At 42.7% G+C, this 22,500-nt stretch overlaps 3 protein-coding genes across 7 annotated transcripts in view; all 3 read right to left on the bottom strand.

Annotated features, from left to right (window-relative positions):
* LOC141763687 (uncharacterized) overlaps positions 1-11,000 on the bottom strand; it is an 11,276-nt gene extending 276 nt beyond the window's left edge. The window contains exons 1-5 of the mRNA XM_074628270.1: positions 10,655-11,000; positions 4,823-5,003; positions 4,497-4,716; positions 4,203-4,420; positions 1-2,206 (exon numbers count right to left, since the gene is read on the bottom strand). The exon at positions 1-2,206 is cut by the window's left edge and continues 276 nt beyond it. Coding sequence (XP_074484371.1) covers positions 1,069-2,206; positions 4,203-4,420; positions 4,497-4,716; positions 4,823-4,929 — 1,683 coding nt within the window. The 5' untranslated portion in view covers positions 4,930-5,003; positions 10,655-11,000 and the 3' untranslated portion in view covers positions 1-1,068. The remainder of the gene's footprint in view (positions 2,207-4,202; positions 4,421-4,496; positions 4,717-4,822; positions 5,004-10,654) is intronic.
* Positions 1-22,500, bottom strand: part of LOC141763683 (piezo-type mechanosensitive ion channel component 2-like) — a 109,135-nt gene that overhangs the window by 78,177 nt on the left and 8,458 nt on the right. The window lies entirely within an intron of this gene.
* Positions 17,916-22,500, bottom strand: part of l3mbtl4 (L3MBTL histone methyl-lysine binding protein 4) — a 34,717-nt gene continuing 30,132 nt past the window's right edge. For all 5 annotated transcript variants that reach the window (XM_074628263.1, XM_074628261.1, XM_074628262.1 and 2 more), the window contains 2 exons: positions 20,502-20,564; positions 17,916-20,414 (listed from right to left, as the gene is read on the bottom strand). In XM_074628263.1, coding sequence (XP_074484364.1) covers positions 18,690-20,414; positions 20,502-20,564 — 1,788 coding nt within the window. In that variant the 3' untranslated portion in view covers positions 17,916-18,689. The remainder of the gene's footprint in view (positions 20,415-20,501; positions 20,565-22,500) is intronic.

Here is a 22,500-nt window from a genome sequence, read left to right as displayed (position 1 = left end):
GTCATGCTGATGGTGACGGAGTCTGAAGTGATTTAATGATGTTTCATATTTCAGGGTCACTAATGATGAACATTTAACCCTTCAACACCCACCCTGGTTTCACTGTTCCTGATGATGACACTTAGTCCTCTTTATTCTCCGTATACATAAACTATATCAAGAATCGGTACCAACCAGGTCAGACCAGCTGGTCATGAAGAGGTTAAATAACGCTCCAAACTGTCATGTCCATCTTCAAAGGGGTCCCTTGACCTCTGACCTCCAGATCAGTGAATGTAAATGGGTTCTATGGGTACCCACGAGTCTCCCCTTTACAGACATGCCCACTTTATGATCATCACATGCAGTTTGGGGCAAGTCATAGTCAAGTCAGCACACTGACACACTGACAGCTGTTGTTGCCTGTTGGGCTGCAGTTTGCCATGTTATGATTGGAGCATATTGTTTTATGCTAAATGCAGTACCTGTGAGGGTTTATGGATCAATATCTGTTAGTTGATTTACTATAATAAATATATACATACATTTGCATAAAGCAGCATATTAGTCCACTCCCATGTTGATAAGAGGATTAAATACTGGACTGATCTCCTTTAAGGTTCATTTAGAACAGATCAAATAATGTGGGATTAAATGTTTTAATGGACAGCCCTGGTTTATTGTTGAAAGAGAACTCCTGTTTAAAACAGAGTTATATATATATATATCCATATATAGATATATATCTATAGATCTCCAGCTGTGAGTGGGCGTTAAAAGGTTAAAGGTACAGAAGAACAAACTGAAGGTAAGACGTTAAATCATCCGTCAGCCCTGAACGTTTTCTGTGAAGACTGATTTTAGAACAGTGAGTCCAGATATCCCATAATGCAACAGCAGTAGGACACCGAGTATAAAAACAGGCAGACTGTCAACGAGCTGGTTGGTGGAGACAGGTCATGTGACGTTGTGATGTCATTCATTCATCTGGAAGACTCCTTATTGCTACGACATTAATCCTCCAGAACACTTCCTGATGTGATGCTGATGTCATCGATGAGTCGGCTCCCGATTGGCCGGCCCGTCTCCTCATCCCTCCTCCTTCTGCCTCCGACCACAATCCACCCGTGAGATCATCCTCAGCTTCTCCCTGTTGGAGTACTTCCTGTGTGATGTCACCTCCCCTGACCTCTGACCTCCACCCAGCGATGAGGTCATCTCCATCGACTCAAACGATTCGCCCTCTCCGTCTGTCAGTTTACTGTAACCGGCCACGCCGCCGCCGCCGGTCGGCAGGCTGCGCCTCCTGCAGGGGGGGAGCGGTGTGGACGAGGAGGAGGAGGAGAGGAGGTGAGACAGGGAGGACAGCGACAGGTGTGAGGGGGTGAGGGAGGAGGAGGAGAGGAGGAGCAGCGCCTCCCTCTGGAGGCAGGAGGAGCTGCAGGAAGCTGCCGTTGAATCCAGGAAGCTTCTGGACGGCGGCAGAGTGGAGGAGCACAGAGGAGGAGGTGGACATGCATACACCTCCTCCTCCTCCTCCTCCCGCTGTCTGTGGCCTCCCCCCTCCCTCCTCCGCTCCTCCTCCCCCCCCCAGCCCCGGCCCGTCCCCGCCCGAGCCGAGTGCCTCCTGCGGGGCGCGGCGGGCCGCGGGCGGCGCAGCGGTAAGGTGAAGGAGCTGAGCGCCTCCTTCTGCAGGGAGGTCCAGCAGGTGGAGAGGTGGGGGGGGCTGAAGCTGGGTGGGAGGGAAAGTCTGTGGGAGGAGGAGGAGGCGGGGGGAGGAGTAGCGTCTGGCTGCTCCTGGTACATACTGAACACTGCGTCTCCTCCTCCTCCTCCTCCTCCTCCTCCTCCTCCTCCTCCTCCTCCTCCTCCGCTGCTGCCGGGCAACGGTTGCCTGGACAACGGCCCTCCTCCTCCCTCCGCCTCCCTCCTGGTCAGCAGGGAGGCAGGGTACGCCCTGGGTTTGACCTCCAGGCTCTTTGATTGGACGTAGTTGACGAGGCCGTTGAGGGGGTTGGCGGAGGGGCGGCGGGCGGCAGCGGAGGCGGCGTTGGGTTTACGGAGGCTGTGGAGGTCGATGACCGTCGAGTAGATGTCCCGCAAGTTGATCACTTTGGTCTTCTTGTCGCGGTTCTCGTGCAGGACGGCGTTCGCACAGATGAAGAGGAAGATCCCGATGCCCATGATGAGAGGACCGAAGACCTTCAGCCTATCAGAGTACAGATACCTGCAGAGACATTTAACACAACCAATCAGAGTACAGATACCTGCAGAGACATTTAACACAACCAATCAGAGTACAGATACCTGCAGAGACCTCTTATCCGAGTCGGGGGGGCAACAGCTCCAGCAGGGGACCCCAAACTTCCCTACCGGGCCACATTAACCAGCTCTGACTGGGGGATCCCGAGGCGTTCCCAGGCCAGTGTGGAGATATAATCTCTCCACCTAGTCCTGGGTCTTCCCCGTGGCCTCCTCCCAGCTGGTCGTGGGGGTGGGGGGTGGGGGGGCATCCTAACCAGATGCTCGAACCACCTCAACTGGCTCCTTTCAACGCAAAGGCTTTGCCTTCCGGCTCAGCTCTCTTTTCATCACAACGGTGCGGTAAAGCAAATGCAATACCGCCCCCCCGCTGCTCCGATTCTCCGGCCAATCTCACGCTCCATAGTCCCCTCACTCGCGAACAAGACCCCGAGGTACTTGAACTCCTTCACTTGGGGTAAGGACTCATTCCCTACCCGGAGTAGGCAATCCACCGGTTTCCTGCTGAGAACCACGGCCTCCGATTTAGAGGTGCTGATCTTCATCCCGGCCGCTTCACACTCGGCTGCGAACCGATCCAGTGAGTGCTGGAGGTCGCAGCCCGATGATGCCAACAGGACCACATCATCTGCAAAAAGCAGCGATGAGATCCTCAGCACACCGATCTGAAAACCCACATCCCCCCGACTACGCCTTGATATCCTGTCCATGAATATCACCAACAGGATTGGTGACAAAGCGCAGCCCTGGCGGAGGCCAACCCCCACCGGAAACGAGTCCGACTTACTGCCGAGGACCCGAACACAGCTCTCGCTTTGGGCGTACAGGGATTGGATGGCCCTGAGAGGTGCCCCCCTCACCCCTTACTCCCGCAGCACCCCCCACAGTATCTCCCGGGGGACCCGGTCATATGCCTTCTCCAAGTCCACAAAACACATGTAGACTGGATGGGCATACTCCCAGGCCCCCTCCAGGATCCTTGCGAGAGTAAAGAGCTGGTCTGTTGTTCCACGGCCAGGACCGACTCCGCATTGTTCCTCTTCGATCCGAGGTTCGACTATCGGCCGAACCCTCCTTTCCAGCACCTTGGAGTAGACTTTACCAGGGAGGCTGAGTAGTGTGATACCCCTGTAGTTGGCACACACTCTCTGGTCCCCCTTTTTGAAAAGGGGAACCACCATCCCGGTCTGCCACTCCTTAGGCACTGTCACCGACTTCCACGCGGTGTTGAAGAGACGTGTCATCCAATGAGACATTTAGCTCCTAAATATCAAACATGTTTGAAGTTATCGTGGGGGGGGCCCGATGAGTCCGCGGACAGTCCGGGAGGAATAAGACCAGATCTGTAAACCCCTTCACATTACCAGATCATCTGGGCCGCACATCAGTACCGACCGAGGCCGGTTGTTAGGATGGTTGAATCCCTCCTGTAGTCTGAGACCAGTTTAACCAATCACTGCTCCTCCCGGTGGATAGATAAACCATCGCATGGCGCCATCGGGACGTTACGAGTCGGCCCCGCGTTCACTGCGTCACCGCTGGGATCTCCTTTCAGCTGAGGACCCGGTTCGGTCCCAGCGAGGATCCGCCAACGGATCTCTCTGGGTCCCATCCCGGAGGGACGTAAAGGACTACCTATTGACCACTACAGTTTCCTACTGGAAACTTAGAACAACTTCAGTTACTACCAGAACCTGAAGGAACGCCAGAACCTGAAGGAACACCAGAACTACCTGAAGGAACACCAGAACCTGAAGGAACACCAGAACCTGAAGGAACACCAGAACCTGAAGGAACACCAGAACCTGAAGGAACACCAGAACTACCTGAAGGAACACCAGAACTACCTGAAGGAACACCAGAACCTGAAGGAACACCAGAACTACCTGAAGGAACACCAGAACCTGAAGGAACACATGAACTACCTGAAGAAGATCGTAGAAACAGAAGAGTTTGTTTACCTGTCCAGAAACTCCTCCAGAAAGCCTCGCGGGGACTGCCTGGTCGTCCCATTTATGGTTTCTGTCCGGTTCAAACCTTCGTCATCTCCTCCATCATCTCCTCCTCCATCATCTCCTCCTCCATCATGTCCTCCTCCTCCTCCATCAGGTCCTCTGTCTCCTCCGTCTCCTCTGTCTCCTCCGTCTCCTCCCGCTCGGTCGTCTCCTTCGTCTCCTCGCTGGAAGCAGTCAGAGAAAGGTTCAGTGTTTTTGGTCGCTGTGGTCGGTTATACTGAAAACTGTTCCGGGTCTCACCTGTGCGTCTGCAGGTGCAGGTGTGGAGCTGCCGGAGGACACCGAGGCCATCGCGGCGCCCTCTTGTGGCTGAGCCCTGAAGAACAGTCCTTCTCGAGGCCAGTAGCCCAGAGCCGCCATGACCACGCCCACCAGCAGGACCAGGATGCCAAGCGCCGCCACGACACCCGAGACTGAGAACAGCTTCAACTTCCCCTTCACCACCACCACCTCGTTCCTCCTGAGGGGGGAGGAAGTGACATCAGCATGTACAGGCAGTGTGTGTGTGTGTGTGTGTGTGTGTGTGTGTGTGTGTGTGTGTGTGTGTGTGTGTGTGTGTGCGTTACCTCTTCTTCTTGTTCTTCCTCTTGTGTGTGTTTGCTTTGTGTGTTTTGGACCTCAGTGAATCCTGTCGCCGTGCGTTGATCCGCAGGAGGCCGCCAGTCGCGATCATCACCACCCACCAATCAGACGGTGGCTCAGCGGGCTAAGCCCCGCCCACCTCACCTGGACTCAATCACCAACTTCCTGTAAGAGAAAGAGACAGGTAGAGAGAGAGACAGGTAGAGAGAGAGACAGGTAGAGAGAGACAAGTAGAGAGAGAGAGACAGGTAGAGAGAGAGACAGGTAGAGAGAGAGAGAGACAGGTTGCTTATTGTGTGATTACCTATTTTCTTTTCTTGTGTAAAACATAAGAGCCTCACCACAAAGAGACAAAAAACGACTACAAAGAGACAAAAAACGACCACAAAGAGACAAAAAACGACCACAAAGAGACTCAGAACTACTACAAAGAGACAAAAAACGACCACAAAGAGACAAAAAACGACCACAAAGAAGCTCAGAATGACTACAAAGAGACAAAAAACGACCACAAAGAAGCTCAGAATGACTACAAAGAGACAAAAAACGACTACAAAGAGACAAAAAAACGACCACGAAGAGGCTCAGAACTACTACAAAGAGACAAAAAACGACCACAAAGAGACAAAAAACGACCACAAAGAGGCTCAGAACTACTACAAAGAGACAAAAACCGATCACAAAGAGGCTTAGAACGACTACAAAGAGACAAAAAACGACCACAAAGAAGCTCAGAACGACCACAAAGAGACAAAAAACGACCACAAAGAAGCTCAGAACGACCACAAAGAGACAAAAAACGACCACAAAGAAGCTCAGAACGACCACAAAGAGACAAAAAACGACCACAAAGAAGCTCAGAACGACTACAAAGAGACAAAAAACGACCACAAAGAGACTCAGAACTACTATAAAGAGACAAAAAACGATCACAAAGAAGCTCAGAACTACTACAAAGAGACAAAAAACGACCACAAAGAAGCTCAGAACGACTACAAAGAGACAAAAAACGACCACAAAGAGACTCAGAACTACTACAAAGAGACAAAAAACGATCACAAAGAAGCTCAGAACGACTACAAAGAGACAAAAAACGACCACAAAGAGACTCAGAACTACTACAAAGAGACAAAAAACGATCACAAAGAGTCTCAGAACTACTACAAAGAGACAAAAAAAGACCACAAAGAAGCTCAGAACGACCACAAAGAGACAAAAAACAACCACAAAGAGACTCAGAACTACTACAAAGAGACAAAAAACGACCACAAAGAGACTCAGAACTACTACAAAGAGACAAAAAACGACCACAAAGAGACTCAGAACTACCACAAAGAGACAAAAAACGACCACAAAGAGACTCAGAACTACTACAAAGAGACAAAAAACGACCACAAAGAGGCTCAGAACTACTACATAGAGACAAAAAACGACTACAAAGAGACAAAAACCGATCACAAAGAAGCTCAGAACGACTACAAAAAGACAAAAAACGACCACAAAGAGACTCAGAACTACCACAAAGAGACAAAAACCGACCACAAAGAGACTCAGAACTACCACAAAGAGACAAAAAACGACCACAAAGAGACAAAAAACGACCACAAAGAGACTCAGAACTACTACAAAGAGACAAAAAACGATCACAAAGAAGCTCAGAACGACTACAAAAAGACAAAAAACGACCACAAAGAGACTCAGAACTACCACAAAGAGACAAAAACCGACCACAAAGAGACTCAGAACTACCACAAAGAGACAAAAAACGACCACAAAGAGACTCAGAACTACTACAAAGAGACAAAAAACGACCACAAAGAGACTCAGAACTACCACAAAGAGACAAAAAACGAGCACAAAGAGACTCAGAACTACTACAAAGAGACAAAAAACGACCACAAAGAGGCTCAGAACTACTACAAAGAGACAAAAACCGACCACAAAGAGGCTTAGAACGACTACAAAGAGACAAAAAACGACCACAAAGAGGCTCAGAACTACTACAAAGAGACAAAAACCGACCACAAAGAGGCTTAGAACGACTACAAAGAGACAAAAAACGACCACAAAGAAGCTCAGAACGACCACAAAGAGACAAAAAACGACCACAAAGAAGCTCAGAACGACCACAAAGAGACAAAAAACGACCACAAATAAGCTCAGAACGACTACAAAGAGACAAAAAACGACCACAAAGAGACTCAGAACTACTACAAAAGAGACAAAAAACGATCACAAAGAAGCTCAGAACGACTAAAAAGAGACAAAAAACGACCACAAAGAGACTCAGAACTACTATAAAGAGACAAAAAACGACCACAAAGAGACTCAGAACTACTACAAAGAGACAAAAAACGACCACAAAGAGACTCAGAACTACTAAAAAGAGACAAAAAACGACCACAAAGAGACTCAGAACTACTACAAAGAGACAAAAAACGACCACAAAGAGACTCAGAACTACTATAAAGAGACAAAAAACGACCACAAAGAGACTCAGAACTACTACAAAGAGACAAAAAACGACCACAAAGAGACTCAGAACTACTAAAAAGAGACAAAAAACGACCACAAAGAGACAAAAAACGACCACAAAGAGACTCAGAACTACTAAAAAGAGACAAAAAACGACCACAAAGAGACTCAGAACTACTACAAAGAGACAAAAAACGACCACAAAGAGACTCAGAACTACTAAAAAGAGACAAAAAACGACCACAAAGAGACAAAAAACGACCACAAAGAGACTCAGAACTACTAAAAAGAGACAAAAAACGACCACAAAGAGACTCAGAACTACCACAAAGAGACAAAAAGCGACCACAAAGAGACTCAGAACTACTACAAAGAGACAAAAAACGACCACAAAGAGACTCAGAACTACCACAAAGAGACAAAAAACGACCACAAAGAGACTCAGAACTACTACAAAGAGACAAAAAACGACCACAAAGAGGCTCAGAACTACTACAAAGAGACAAAAACCGACCACAAAGAGGCTTAGAACGACTACAAAGAGACAAAAAACGACCACAAAGAGGCTCAGAACTACTACAAAGAGACAAAAACCGACCACAAAGAGGCTTAGAACGACTACAAAGAGACAAAAAACGACCACAAAGAAGCTCAGAACGACCACAAAGAGACAAAAAACGACCACAAAGAAGCTCAGAACGACCACAAAGAGACAAAAAACGACCACAAAGAAGCTCAGAACGAATACAAAGAGACAAAAAACGACCACAAATAAGCTCAGAACGACTACAAAGAGACAAAAAACGACCACAAAGAGACTCAGAACTACTACAAAGAGACAAAAAACGATCACAAAGAAGCTCAGAACGACTAAAAAGAGACAAAAAACGACCACAAAGAGACTCAGAACTACTATAAAGAGACAAAAAACGACCACAAAGAGACTCAGAACTACTACAAAGAGACAAAAAACGACCACAAAGAGACTCAGAACTACTAAAAAGAGACAAAAAACGACCACAAAGAGACAAAAAACGACCACAAAGAGACTCAGAACTACTAAAAAGAGACAAAAAACGACCACAAAGAGACTCAGAACTACTAAAAAGAGACAAAAAACGACCACAAAGAGACAAAAAACGACCACAAAGAGACTCAGAACTACTAAAAAGAGACAAAAAACGACCACAAAGAGGCTCAGAACTACTACAAAGAGACAAAAACCGACCACAAAGAGGCTTAGAACGACTACAAAGAGACAAAAAACGACCACAAAGAAGCTCAGAACGACCACAAAGAGACAAAAAACGACCACAAAGAAGCTCAGAACGACCACAAAGAGACAAAAAACGACCACAAATAAGCTCAGAACGACTACAAAGAGACAAAAAACGACCACAAAGAGACTCAGAACTACTACAAAAGAGACAAAAAACGATCACAAAGAAGCTCAGAACGACTAAAAAGAGACAAAAAACGACCACAAAGAGACTCAGAACTACTATAAAGAGACAAAAAACGACCACAAAGAGACTCAGAACTACTACAAAGAGACAAAAAACGACCACAAAGAGACTCAGAACTACTAAAAAGAGACAAAAAACGACCACAAAGAGACTCAGAACTACTACAAAGAGACAAAAAACGACCACAAAGAGACTCAGAACTACTATAAAGAGACAAAAAACGACCACAAAGAGACTCAGAACTACTACAAAGAGACAAAAAACGACCACAAAGAGACTCAGAACTACTAAAAAGAGACAAAAAACGACCACAAAGAGACAAAAAACGACCACAAAGAGACTCAGAACTACTAAAAAGAGACAAAAAACGACCACAAAGAGACTCAGAACTACTACAAAGAGACAAAAAACGACCACAAAGAGACTCAGAACTACTAAAAAGAGACAAAAAACGACCACAAAGAGACAAAAAACGACCACAAAGAGACTCAGAACTACTAAAAAGAGACAAAAAACGACCACAAAGAGACTCAGAACTACCACAAAGAGACAAAAAGCGACCACAAAGAGACTCAGAACTACTACAAAGAGACAAAAAACGACCACAAAGAGACTCAGAACTACCACAAAGAGACAAAAAACGACCACAAAGAGACTCAGAACTACTACAAAGAGACAAAAAACGACCACAAAGAGGCTCAGAACTACTACAAAGAGACAAAAACCGACCACAAAGAGGCTTAGAACGACTACAAAGAGACAAAAAACGACCACAAAGAGGCTCAGAACTACTACAAAGAGACAAAAACCGACCACAAAGAGGCTTAGAACGACTACAAAGAGACAAAAAACGACCACAAAGAAGCTCAGAACGACCACAAAGAGACAAAAAACGACCACAAAGAAGCTCAGAACGACCACAAAGAGACAAAAAACGACCACAAAGAAGCTCAGAACGAATACAAAGAGACAAAAAACGACCACAAATAAGCTCAGAACGACTACAAAGAGACAAAAAACGACCACAAAGAGACTCAGAACTACTACAAAGAGACAAAAAACGATCACAAAGAAGCTCAGAACGACTAAAAAGAGACAAAAAACGACCACAAAGAGACTCAGAACTACTATAAAGAGACAAAAAACGACCACAAAGAGACTCAGAACTACTACAAAGAGACAAAAAACGACCACAAAGAGACTCAGAACTACTAAAAAGAGACAAAAAACGACCACAAAGAGACAAAAAACGACCACAAAGAGACTCAGAACTACTAAAAAGAGACAAAAAACGACCACAAAGAGACTCAGAACTACTACAACAACAACAACAACAACAACAACAATAGTAGGCAGTATCTGTCAGTATTTAGTCAGTATTGATCAGTATCCATCAGTATCGATCGGTATCGATCGGTATCTGTCAGTATTGATTAGTATCCATCAGTATTGATCGTATCTGTCAGTATCGATCAATATTAGTCAGTATCTGTCAGTATTGATTAGTATCAATCAGTATCAATCAGTATCTGTCAGTATTGATCAGTATCTGTCAGTATGGATCGGTATCTGTCAGTATTGATCAGTATCTATCAGTTTTTATCAGTATCTGTCAGTATTGATCAGTATCCATCAGTATGGATCGGTATCTGTCAGTATTGATCAGTATCTGTCAGTGTCGATCGGTATCTGTCAGTATTGATTAGTATCCATCAGTATGGATCCGTATCTGTCAGTATTGATCAGTATTGGTTGGTACTGTAACACAGTTCAGAGTAAATCAACATATTGACTGGTCCTGTTCAGCTCTGATCAATAGATGATCAATAGAAGAACACACAACACAGAATAGAATCAAATAGAATGAGATCTCACCGCCGGAGCTCCGGTCGCTTCATGTTTCGCCTCTTTTCTCCTCATCTTCATCTTCATCATCTTCCTCCTGATGCGCCGCTGTTTCCTCTTTAAATCTGTCCTCCTCTCATCGCCTCCAATCCCTCCTCTTCCTCTCTCTCTCTGTCTCTCTCTCTCTCTCCTCTTCCTCCTCTCCCTCCTCTCTCTCTCTCTCTCCCTCCTCTGGTTGTTCTGCAGTGGTGTTGAGTGTAAATGAATTTCCTCCTCCAGAGAGAGAGACAGGTTCCTCCCACTGACTCTGCTGAAAACACAACACTACCTGTCTGTCTGTTTACCTGTCTGTCTGTTTACCTGTCTGTCTCTCCATCTGTCTGTCTGATTACCTGTCTGTCTCTCCACCTGTCTGTCTGTTTACCTATCTGTTTGTTTACCTGTCTATCTCTCCACCTGTCTGTCTCTCCACCTGTTTGTCTGTTTACCTGTCTGTCTGTTTACCTGTCTGTCTCTCCACCTGTCTGTCTGTTTACCTGTCTGTCTCTCCATCTGTCTGTCTGATTACCTGTCTGTCTCTCCACCTGTCTGTCTGTTTACCTGTCTGTCTGTTTACCTGTCTGTCTCTCCACCTGTCTGTCTGTTTACCTGTCTGTCTCTCCACCTGTTTGTCTGTTTACCTGTCTGTCTCTCCACCTGTCTGTCTGTTTACCTGTCTGTCTCTCCACCTGTCTGTCTGATTACCTGTCTGTCTGTTTACCTGTCTGTTTGTTTACCTCTCTGTCTCTCCACCTGTCTGTCTGTTTACCTGTCTGTTTGTTTACCTGTCTGTCTCTCCACCTGTCTGTCTGTTTACCTGTCTGTTTGTTTACCTGTCTGTCTCTCCACCTGTCTGTCTGTTTACCTGTCTGTCTCAACAGTCAAGTTTCAACTACAGTTAACTCAAATTTTAACCAAATGAACAGAAACTGATCCGATCTGATGCAGTCTGGTGACGGTTTCCATCCACTGCCGTGAATATTATATACTATATACAGTTTAATATATACTATACATAACATATACTATACATAACATATACTATACATAACATATACTAGACATAACATATACTATACATAACATATACTATACATAACATATACTATACATAACATATACTATACATAACATATACTATACATAACATATACTATACATAACATATACTAGACATAACATATACTATACATAACATATACTATACATAACATATACTATACATAACATATACTAGACATTACATATACTATATATAAAATATACTATACATAACATATACTATACATAACATATACTAGACATAACATATACTAGACATAACATATACTATACATAACATATACTATACATAACATATACTAGACATTACATATACTATATATAAAATATACTATACATAACATATACTATACATAACATACATAACATATACTATACATAACATATACTATACATAACATATACTATATATAACATATACTATACATAACATATACTATACATAACATACATAACATATACTATACATAACATATACTATACATAACATATACTATATATAACATATACTATACATAACATATACTATACATAACATACATAACATATACTATACATAACATATACTATACATAACATATACTATATATAAAATATACTATACATAACATATACTAGACATAACATATACTATATATAAAATATACTATACATAACATATACTAGACATAACATATACTATATATAAAATATACTATACATAACATATACTATACATAACATATACTATATATAAAATATACTATACATAACATATACTAGACATAACATATACTATATATAAAATATACTATACATAACATATACTAGACATAACATATACTATATATAAAATATACTATACATAACATATACTATACATAACATATACTATATATAAAATATACTATACATAACATATACTAGACATAACATATACTATATATAAAATATACTATACATAACATATACTAGACATAACATATACTATATATAAAATATACTATACATAACATATACTAGACATAACATATACTATATATAAAATATACTATACATAACATATACTATACATAACATACATAACATATACTATACATAACATATACTATACATAACATATACTATATATAACATATACTAGACATTACATATACTATATATAAAATATACTATACATAACATATACTATACATAACATACATAACATATACTATACATAACATATACTATACATAACATATACTATATATAAAATATACTATACATAACATATACTAGACATAACATATACTATATATAAAATATACTATACATAACATATACTAGACATAACATATACTATATATAAAATATACTATACATAACATATACTATACATAACATATACTATAAATAACATATACTAGACATAACATACTAGACATAACATATACTATATATAAAATATACTATACATAACATATACTATATATAACATATACTATATATAAAATATACTATACATAACATATACTATACATAACATATACTATATATAACATACATAACATATACTATACATAACATATACTATACATAACATACATAACATATACTATACATAACATATACTATACATAACATATACTATATATAAAATATACTATACATAACATATACTATACATAACATATACTATATATAAAATATACTATACATAACATATACTAGACATAACATATACTATATATAAAATATACTATACATAGCATATACTATATATATAACATATACTATACATAACACATACTATATATAACAAATACTATATAAAACACATACTATATATAACACATACTATATATAGCATATACTATACATAACACATACTATATAAAACACATACTATATATAACATATACTATACATAACACATACTATATATAACATATACTATACATAACACATACTATATATAACATATACTATACATAACACATACTATATAAAACACATACTATATATAACATATACTATATATAACACATACTATATATAACACATACTATATATAACATATACTATATATAATATATACTATACATAACATATACTATATATAACATATACTATACATAACATATACTATACATAACATATACTATATATAACATATACTATATATAACATATACTATACATAACATATACTATATATAACATATACTAGACATAACATATACTATATATAACATATACTATACATAACATATACTATACATAACATATACTATATATAACACATACTATATATAACATATGCTATATATAACACATACTATATATAACTTATACTATATATAACACATACTATATATAACACATGCTATACATAACATATACTATATATAACACATACTATATATAACATATGCTATATATAACACATACTATATATAACACATACTATATATAACATATACTATATATAAAATATACTATACATAACATATACTATACATAACATACATAACATATACTATACATAACATATACTATACATAACATATACTAGACATAACATATACTATATATAAAATATACTATACATAACATATACTATATATAAAATATACTATACATAACATATACTATACATAACATATACTATATATAAAATATACTATACATAACATATACTAGACATAACATATACTATATATAAAATATACTATACATAGCATATACTATATATATAACATATACTATACATAACACATACTATATATAACAAATACTATATAAAACACATACTATATATAACACATACTATATATAACATATACTATACATAACACATACTATATAAAACACATACTATATATAACATATACTATACATAACACATACTATATAAAACACATACTATATATAACATATACTATACATAACACATACTATATATAACATATACTATACATAACACATACTATATAAAACACATACTATATATAACACATACTATATATAACATATACTATACATAACACATACTATACATAACACATACTATACATAACACATACTATATATAACACATACTATATAAAACACATACTATATATAACACATACTATATATAACACATACTATATATAACATATACTATATATAATATATACTATACATAACATATACTATATACAACATATACTATACATAACATATACTATACATAACATATACTATATATAACATATACTATATATAACATATACTATACATAACATATACTATATATAACATATACTAGACATAACATATACTATATATAACATATACTATACATAACATATACTATACATAACATATACTATATATAACACATACTATATATAACATATGCTATATATAACACATACTATATATAACTTATACTATATATAACACATACTATATATAACACATGCTATACATAACATATACTATATATAACACATACTATATATAACATATGCTATATATAACACATACTATATATATAACACATACTATATATAACTTATACTATATATAACATATACTATATATAACACATACTATATATAACATATACTATATATAACATATACTATATATAATATATACTATATACAGTATAACATATACAATATATAATGTCTATAATCAGCTGGTTGGAGCCATTAAAGCACTGCAGAAGAAGAAGAGGTGATTCAAAGAGCTGAGACAGGAAGAATATGTTTCCTGTTAATAAGAGTTTACTATTATTATTATTATTGTTATTATTGTTATTATTATTATTATTGTTATTGTTTATTGTTATTATTGTTATTATTGTTATTGTTATTGTTTTTATTATTATTATTACAGTAATCAGTCGACTGATTACAACCCTACGTAACGCTACGTAACGCTACGTAACCCTACGTAACCCTACGTAGCCCTAAGTAACCCTACGTAGCCCTACGTTACCCTACATTACCCTACGTAACGCTACGTAACGCTACGTAACCCTACGTAGCCCTAAGTAACCCTACGTAGCCCTACGTAACCCTACGTAGCCCTACATTACCCTACGTAACCCTACATTACCCTACGTAACGCTACGTAACCCTACGTAGCCCTACGTTACCCTACATTACCCTACGTAACCCTACGTAACGCTACATTACCCTATGTAACCCTACGTAGCCCTAAGTAACCCTACGTAGCCCTAAGTAACCCTACGTAGCCCTACGTAACCCTACATTACCCTACGTAACGCTACGTAACCCTACGTAGCCCTACGTAACCCTACATTACCCTACGTAACGCTACGTAACCCTACGTAGCCCTACATTACCCTACGTAACGCTACGTAACCCTACGTAGCCCTACGTTACCCTACATTACCCTACGTAACCCTACGTAACGCTACGTAACGCTACATTACCCTACGTAACGCTACATTACCCTACGTAACGCTACATTACCCTACGTAACCCTACGTAGCCCTAAGTAACCCTACATTACCCTACGTAACGCTACGTAACCCTACGTAGCCCTACGTAACCCTACATTACCCTACGTAACGCTACGTAACCCTACATTACCCTACGTAACGCTACGTAACCCTACGTAGCCCTACGTTACCCTACATTACCCTACGTAACGCTACATTACCCTACGTAGCCCTAAGTAACCCTACGTAGCCCTACATTACCCTACGTAGCCCTAAGTAACCCTACGTAGCCCTACATTACCCTACGTAACCCTACATTACCCTACGTAATGCTACGTAACCCTACGTAACCCTACGTAGCCCTACGTTACCCTACATTACCCTACGTAACCCTACATTACCCTACGTAACGCTACGTAGCCCTACGTTACCCTACATTACCCTACGTAACCCTACATTACCCTACGTAACGCTACGTAGCCCTACGTTACCCTACATTACCCTACGTAACCCTACGTAGCCCTACGTTACCCTACATTACCCTACGTAACCCTACATAACGTTATGTAACATTTATTCACTCAGTCTGGGTCTACTTTTAAAACCTGTCTGTCTCTCATAATAAACCTGTCTGTCTCTCCCACTGAATCTGTCTCTCTGTAAAAGCCTGTCTCCCTGACCTGTCTCCCTCTCTCTAAACCTGTCTGTCTGCTGGTGATCTGTCCTCTGGTCCTGGCTCTGCGGTGAATCCTCCTCTCGGTGTCTCTGGGTGATTCTGATTCTGGGATGCTGCTGTTGCTAGGAGACGGAGGCAGAGCAGCTCTGCAGCATCTGAATAATTTTGGTTCACTGAAGGAAGTTTGTCCCTGCTGAGACTCCGTCTGTGCCGCATAAGATCTGTCCAACCTTCAGACCAGAACCAGACCAGAACCAGAACCAGCAGATTGTGGAGACGACGCAGTCAGGTACGACAGCACAACTCCAAAGATACGGTCCAAAGACCGAGAGAAAACATCTGGTGGTGTCAGAAGTGGTCAAGATGAAGGAGGACCAGTATCAGACCAACTGGACACCTGGGAGGGTCAGAAGTTCTGATAGAAGGACTGATATGTGGACGATCCCTCAAACCAGACTGAGCTTCCTCATTAACTCCACTCATGACCCCCTCCCAAGTCCCTTACCTGTGGTTACCTCTGGCCCGATGGTACCGGCCCGTACCCTTACCTGTGGTTACCTCTGGCCCGATGGTACCGGCCCGTACCCTTACCTGTGATTACCTCTGGCCCGATGGTACCGGCCCGTACCCTTACCTGTGGTTACCTCTGGCCCGATGGTACCGGCCCGTACCCTTACCTGTGGTTACCTCTGGCCCGATGGTACCGGCCCGTACCCTTACCTGTGGTTACCTCTGGTCCGATGGTACCGGCCCGTACCCTTACCTGTGGTTACCTCTGGCCCGATGGTACCGGCCCGTACCCTTACCTGTGGTTACCTCTGGCCCGATGGTACCGGCCCGTACCCTTACCTGTGGTTACCTCTGGCCCGATGGTACCGGCCCGTACCCTTACCTGTGATTACCTCTGGCCCGATGGTACCGGCCCGTACCCTTACCTGTGATTACCTCTGGTCCGATGGTACCGGCCCGTACCCTTACCTGTGATTACCTCTGGTCCGATGGTACCGGCCCGTACCCTTACCTGTGGTTACCTCTGGTCCGATGGTACCGGCCCGTACCCTTAGAGCCAGCGGACCAATCAACAGTCAGCTCTCAGATCAGAAACTTTATTGATCTCATCAAACAAGGACAGAAACACGGAGTAGAAACATCAGCAGATTGTTGGTGTGAACTGAGCGCCCCCCCACCCTCTGTGACGTCACAGTGACATCACCGAGGAGGAGGAGTCAGGTTCAGCAGGACTGATTGAGGAATACCAATATATAATATATATATATATACTTATAAAGGTTAAAATAGAAATCTATATAGAGACAGTAGATAACAATAGATACTCTTCAAAATACTATAGAGAATAAAATTATAAATATAAACTCTGATAATTTCTTGTGACTCCGTTCACAAACCGGCCAATCACAGCAGAGGAGGCGGGACTTCTGGATGATGTCACTACTATTGGTCCACGTGTCAGGAAGTGACAAACCTTCATGGAACAGCCTGAAAGGTCAAACCCTGAGAGTACTAGACGTGGGAATGACGTCACAGTGGGGGCGGAGCCACGGTATGATGTCATCAACTGTTTCCTGTTCCAGACCCGTGTGGCGTTCCTACATTCACAACGTTACTATGACGACGAACCTGATTATAAGAAAATGTCTTCAATTATGATTTAATGTCTCATCATGATGTCATGTGATCACGGCACCTCGTTATCACACCTGTCTCCAGGTAATTATGAGACCTGAAACATGGCGTCACATGACCGACACCAACACCTGAGACATGACGTCACATGACCGACACCAACACCTGAGACATGACGTCACATGACCGACACCAACACCTGTGACATCAGAAATTTAAATCTCATTGATGATTGGATGGAAAATGTAGCCCCTCCCACAGAACAGAGGTGTCCTCGGCGTGTGATCGGTTCCTGTCCTCGTCGTGTGATGGACTCCTGTCCTCGGCGTGTGATGGACTCCTGTCCTCGGCATGTGATGGACTCCTGTCCTCGGCGTGTGAACTGTTCCTGTCCTCGGCGTGTGATGGACTCTTGTCCTCGGCGTGTGAACGGTTCCGGTCCTCGGCGTTTGAACTGTTCCTGTCCTCGGCGTGTGATCGGTTCCTGTCCTCGGCGTTTGAACTGTTCCTGTCCTCGGCGTGTGATGGACTCCTGTCCTCGGCGTGTGAACTGTTCCTGTCCTCGGCGTGTGATCGGTTCCTGTCCTCGGCGTTTGAACTGTTCCTGTCCTCGGCGTGTGATGGACTCTTGTCCTCGGCGTGTGAACGGTTCCTGTCCTCGGCGTGTGATTGACTCCTGTCCTCGGCGTGTGATCGGTTCCTGTCCTCGGCGTGTGATGGACTCCTGTCCTCGGCGTGTGAACTGTTCCTGTCCTCGGCGTGTGATCGGTTCCTGTCCTCGGCGTTTGAACTGTTCCTGTCCTCGGCGTGTGATGGACTCTTGTCCTCGGCGTGTGAACTGTTCCTGTCCTCGGCGTGTGATGGACTCCTGTCCTCGGCGTGTGAACTGTTCCTGTCCTCGGCGTGTGATCGGTTCCTGTCCTCGGCGTTTGAACTGTTCCTGTCCTCGGCGTGTGATGGACTCTTGTCCTCGGCGTGTGATCGGTTCCTGTCCTCGGCGTGTGATCGGCTCCTGTCCTCGGCGTGTGAACGGTTACTGTCCTCGGCGTGTGATTGGTTCCTGTTTTCGGCGTGTGATTGGTTCCTGTCCTCATGTGATTGGTTCCTGTCCTCGGCGTGTGATCGGTTCCTGTCCTCTGCGTGTGAACAGTTCCTGTCCTCTGCGTGTGAACAGTTCCTGTCCTCGGCGTGTGATCGGTTCCTGTCCTCGGCGTGTGAATGGTTCCTGTTTTCGGCGTGTGATTGGTTCCTGTCCTCATGTGATTGGTTCCTGTCCTCGGCGTGTGATCGGTTCCTGTCCTCGGCGTGTGAACTGTTACTGTCCTCGGCGTGTGATCGGTTCCTGTCCTCGGCGTGTGAACTGTTACTGTCCTCGGCGTGTGATCGGTTCCTGTCCTCGGCGTGTGAACTGTTACTGTCCTCGGCGTGTGAACGGTTCCTGTCCTCGGCGTGTGATCGGTTCCTGTCCTCGGCGTGTGATCGGTTCCTGTCCTCGGCGTGTGAACTGTTCCTGTCCTCGGCGTGTGAACAGTTCCTGTCATCGGCGTGTGACTGGTTCCTGTCCTCGGCGTGTGATCGGTTCCTGTCCTCGGCGTGTGAACTGTTGCTGTCCTCGGCGTGTGAACTGTTACTGTCCTCGGCGTGTGAACGGTTCCTGTCCTCGGCGTGTGAACGGTTCCTGTCCTCGGCGTGTGAACGGTTCCTGTCCTCGGTATGTGAACGGTTCCTGTCCTCGGTATGTGAACGGTTCCTGTCCCCGGCGTGTGAACAGTTCCTGTCCTCGGCGTGTGAACGGTTCCTGTCCTCGGCGTGTGAACGGTTCCTGTCCTCGGCGTGTTTGAACATCAGGATGGAGTTGTAGATTTTGAGGGCGGGGCCAAGTTTGATTGACATGACCCTGACGATGTCCCGTTGGGTGAGCAGAAGGAAGGCCCGCCCATCGATTTGCTAGACAGACAGAAGCAGGAACCAATCAGATCACAGCAGGTTCAATGTGATGTCATTAAATCTACAGCAGTTGATTGGTCGACTCACCTCGTCTCTGAACTGTTTGGCCTGTTCCTCACAGCCGGGGAGGGACTCGATGAAGTCTGACACCTGCAGAGAGACAGACAGGTTAGAGAGACAGAGAGACAGGTTAGAGAGAGACAGACAGGTTAGAGAGAGAGAGAGAGAGAGAGAGAGAGAGAGAGAGAGAGAGAGAGAGACAGGTCAGAGAGAGAGAGAGACAGGTTAGAGAGAGACAGACAGGTTAGAGAGAGACAGGTTAGACAGAGAGAGAGACAGGTCAGAGAGAAAAAGAGACAGGTCAGAGAGACAGATAGACAGGTTAGAGAGAGACAGACAGGTTAGAGAGAGAGAGAGAGAGACAGAGACAGGTCAGAGAGAGAGAGAGACAGGTTAGAGAGAGACAGACAGGTTAGAGAGAGAGACAGGTTAGAGAGAGACAGACAGGTTAGAGAGAGAGAGACAGAGACAGGTCAGAGAGAGACAGAGAGACAGCTCTGTCCAGAGACAAGTGGAGACAGAGAGACAGCTCTGTCCACAGAGACAAGTGGAGACAGAGAGACAGCTCTGTCCACAGAGACAGGTGGAGACAGAGAGACAGCTCTGTCCAGAGACAAGTGGAGACAGAGAGACAGCTCTGTCCAGAGACAGGTGGAGACAGAGAGACAGCTCTGTCCAGAGACAGGTGGAGACAGAGAGACAGCTCTGTCCAGAGACAGGTGGAGACAGAGAGACAGCTCTGTCCACAGAGACAGGTGGAGACAGAGAGACAGCTCTGTCCACAGAGACAGGTGGAGACAGAGAGACAGCTCTGTCCAGAGACAGGTGGAGACAGAGAGACAGCTCTGTCCAGAGACAGGTGGAGACAGAGAGACAGCTCTGTCCAGAGACAGGTGGAGACAGAGAGACAGCTCTGTCCAGAGACAGGTGGAGACAGAGAGACAGCTCTGTCCACAGAGACAGGTGGAGACAGAGAGACAGCTCTGTCCAGAGACAAGTGGAGACAGAGAGACAGCTCTGTCCAGAGACAGGTGGAGACAGAGAGACAGCTCTGTCCAGAGACAGGTGGAGACAGAGAGACAGCTCTGTCCAGAGACAGGTGGAGACAGAGAGACAGCTCTGTCCACAGAGACAGGTGGAGACAGAGAGACAGCTCTGTCCACAGAGACAGGTGGAGACAGAGAGACATTTCCTGCTTCAATGTAGCACATACGACCAAATTAGGGAAAAATTCTTTACAAAAAGTAAATGTAAACTCCCAGATGTTGATTCCCTCTCTGACCAAAATAAAATAGAACATCTACTCTGAGAGAATGGAGTCATCAGCATAGAAGCTGCAGGAGACGTCAGTGATGTCACAGCCTGAGAGACAGATGGAACTCACTCTGCCTGTTATTTACTCTACTTCAGGGTTTGTTGGTTTTTATTTGGGGGTTTTATATATACATTTGATATTGCAATATATTGTTATTAATTGTTTTTATCTGTTTGTTTTACTGACTTATTTCTGTATTGTTTTCTACCATTTCCATGTTCTTTTTAAATATCTATATATTGTAATTTGCTTAATGAATTGTATTTATGTGTATATATATGTTTTTGTTTTTATTCTGTTATTATTATTATTATTATTATTGAATTGAAGCTTTGGCAATATTGTTCACCTGACAGTCATGATCAATAAAGCAAATTGAATTGAGAGAGAGAGAGAGACGAGAGAGAGAGAGAGAGAGAGAGACAGGTTAGAGAGAGAGAGAGAGAGAGACAGGTTAGAGAGAGAGAGAGAGAGAGAGAGAGACAGGTTAGAGAGAGAGAGAGAGAGGAGAGAGACAGGTGAGAGAGAGAGAGAGAGGAGAGACAGAGAGAGAGAGAGAGAGAGAGAGAGACAGGTTAGAGAGAGAGAGAGAGAGAGACAGGTTAGAGAGAGAGAGAGACAGAGAGAGAGACAGGTTAGAGAGAGAGAGAGAGAGAGAGAGAGAGACAGGTTAGGAGAGAGAGAGAGAGAGAGAGAGAGAGAGACAGGTTA

The sequence above is a fragment of the Sebastes fasciatus genome, unplaced genomic scaffold (assembly GCF_043250625.1).
Source record: "Sebastes fasciatus isolate fSebFas1 unplaced genomic scaffold, fSebFas1.pri Scaffold_26, whole genome shotgun sequence".
NCBI lineage: Eukaryota > Metazoa > Chordata > Actinopteri > Perciformes > Sebastidae > Sebastes > Sebastes fasciatus.
This window is presented reverse-complemented; position numbering and strand designations above follow the sequence as displayed.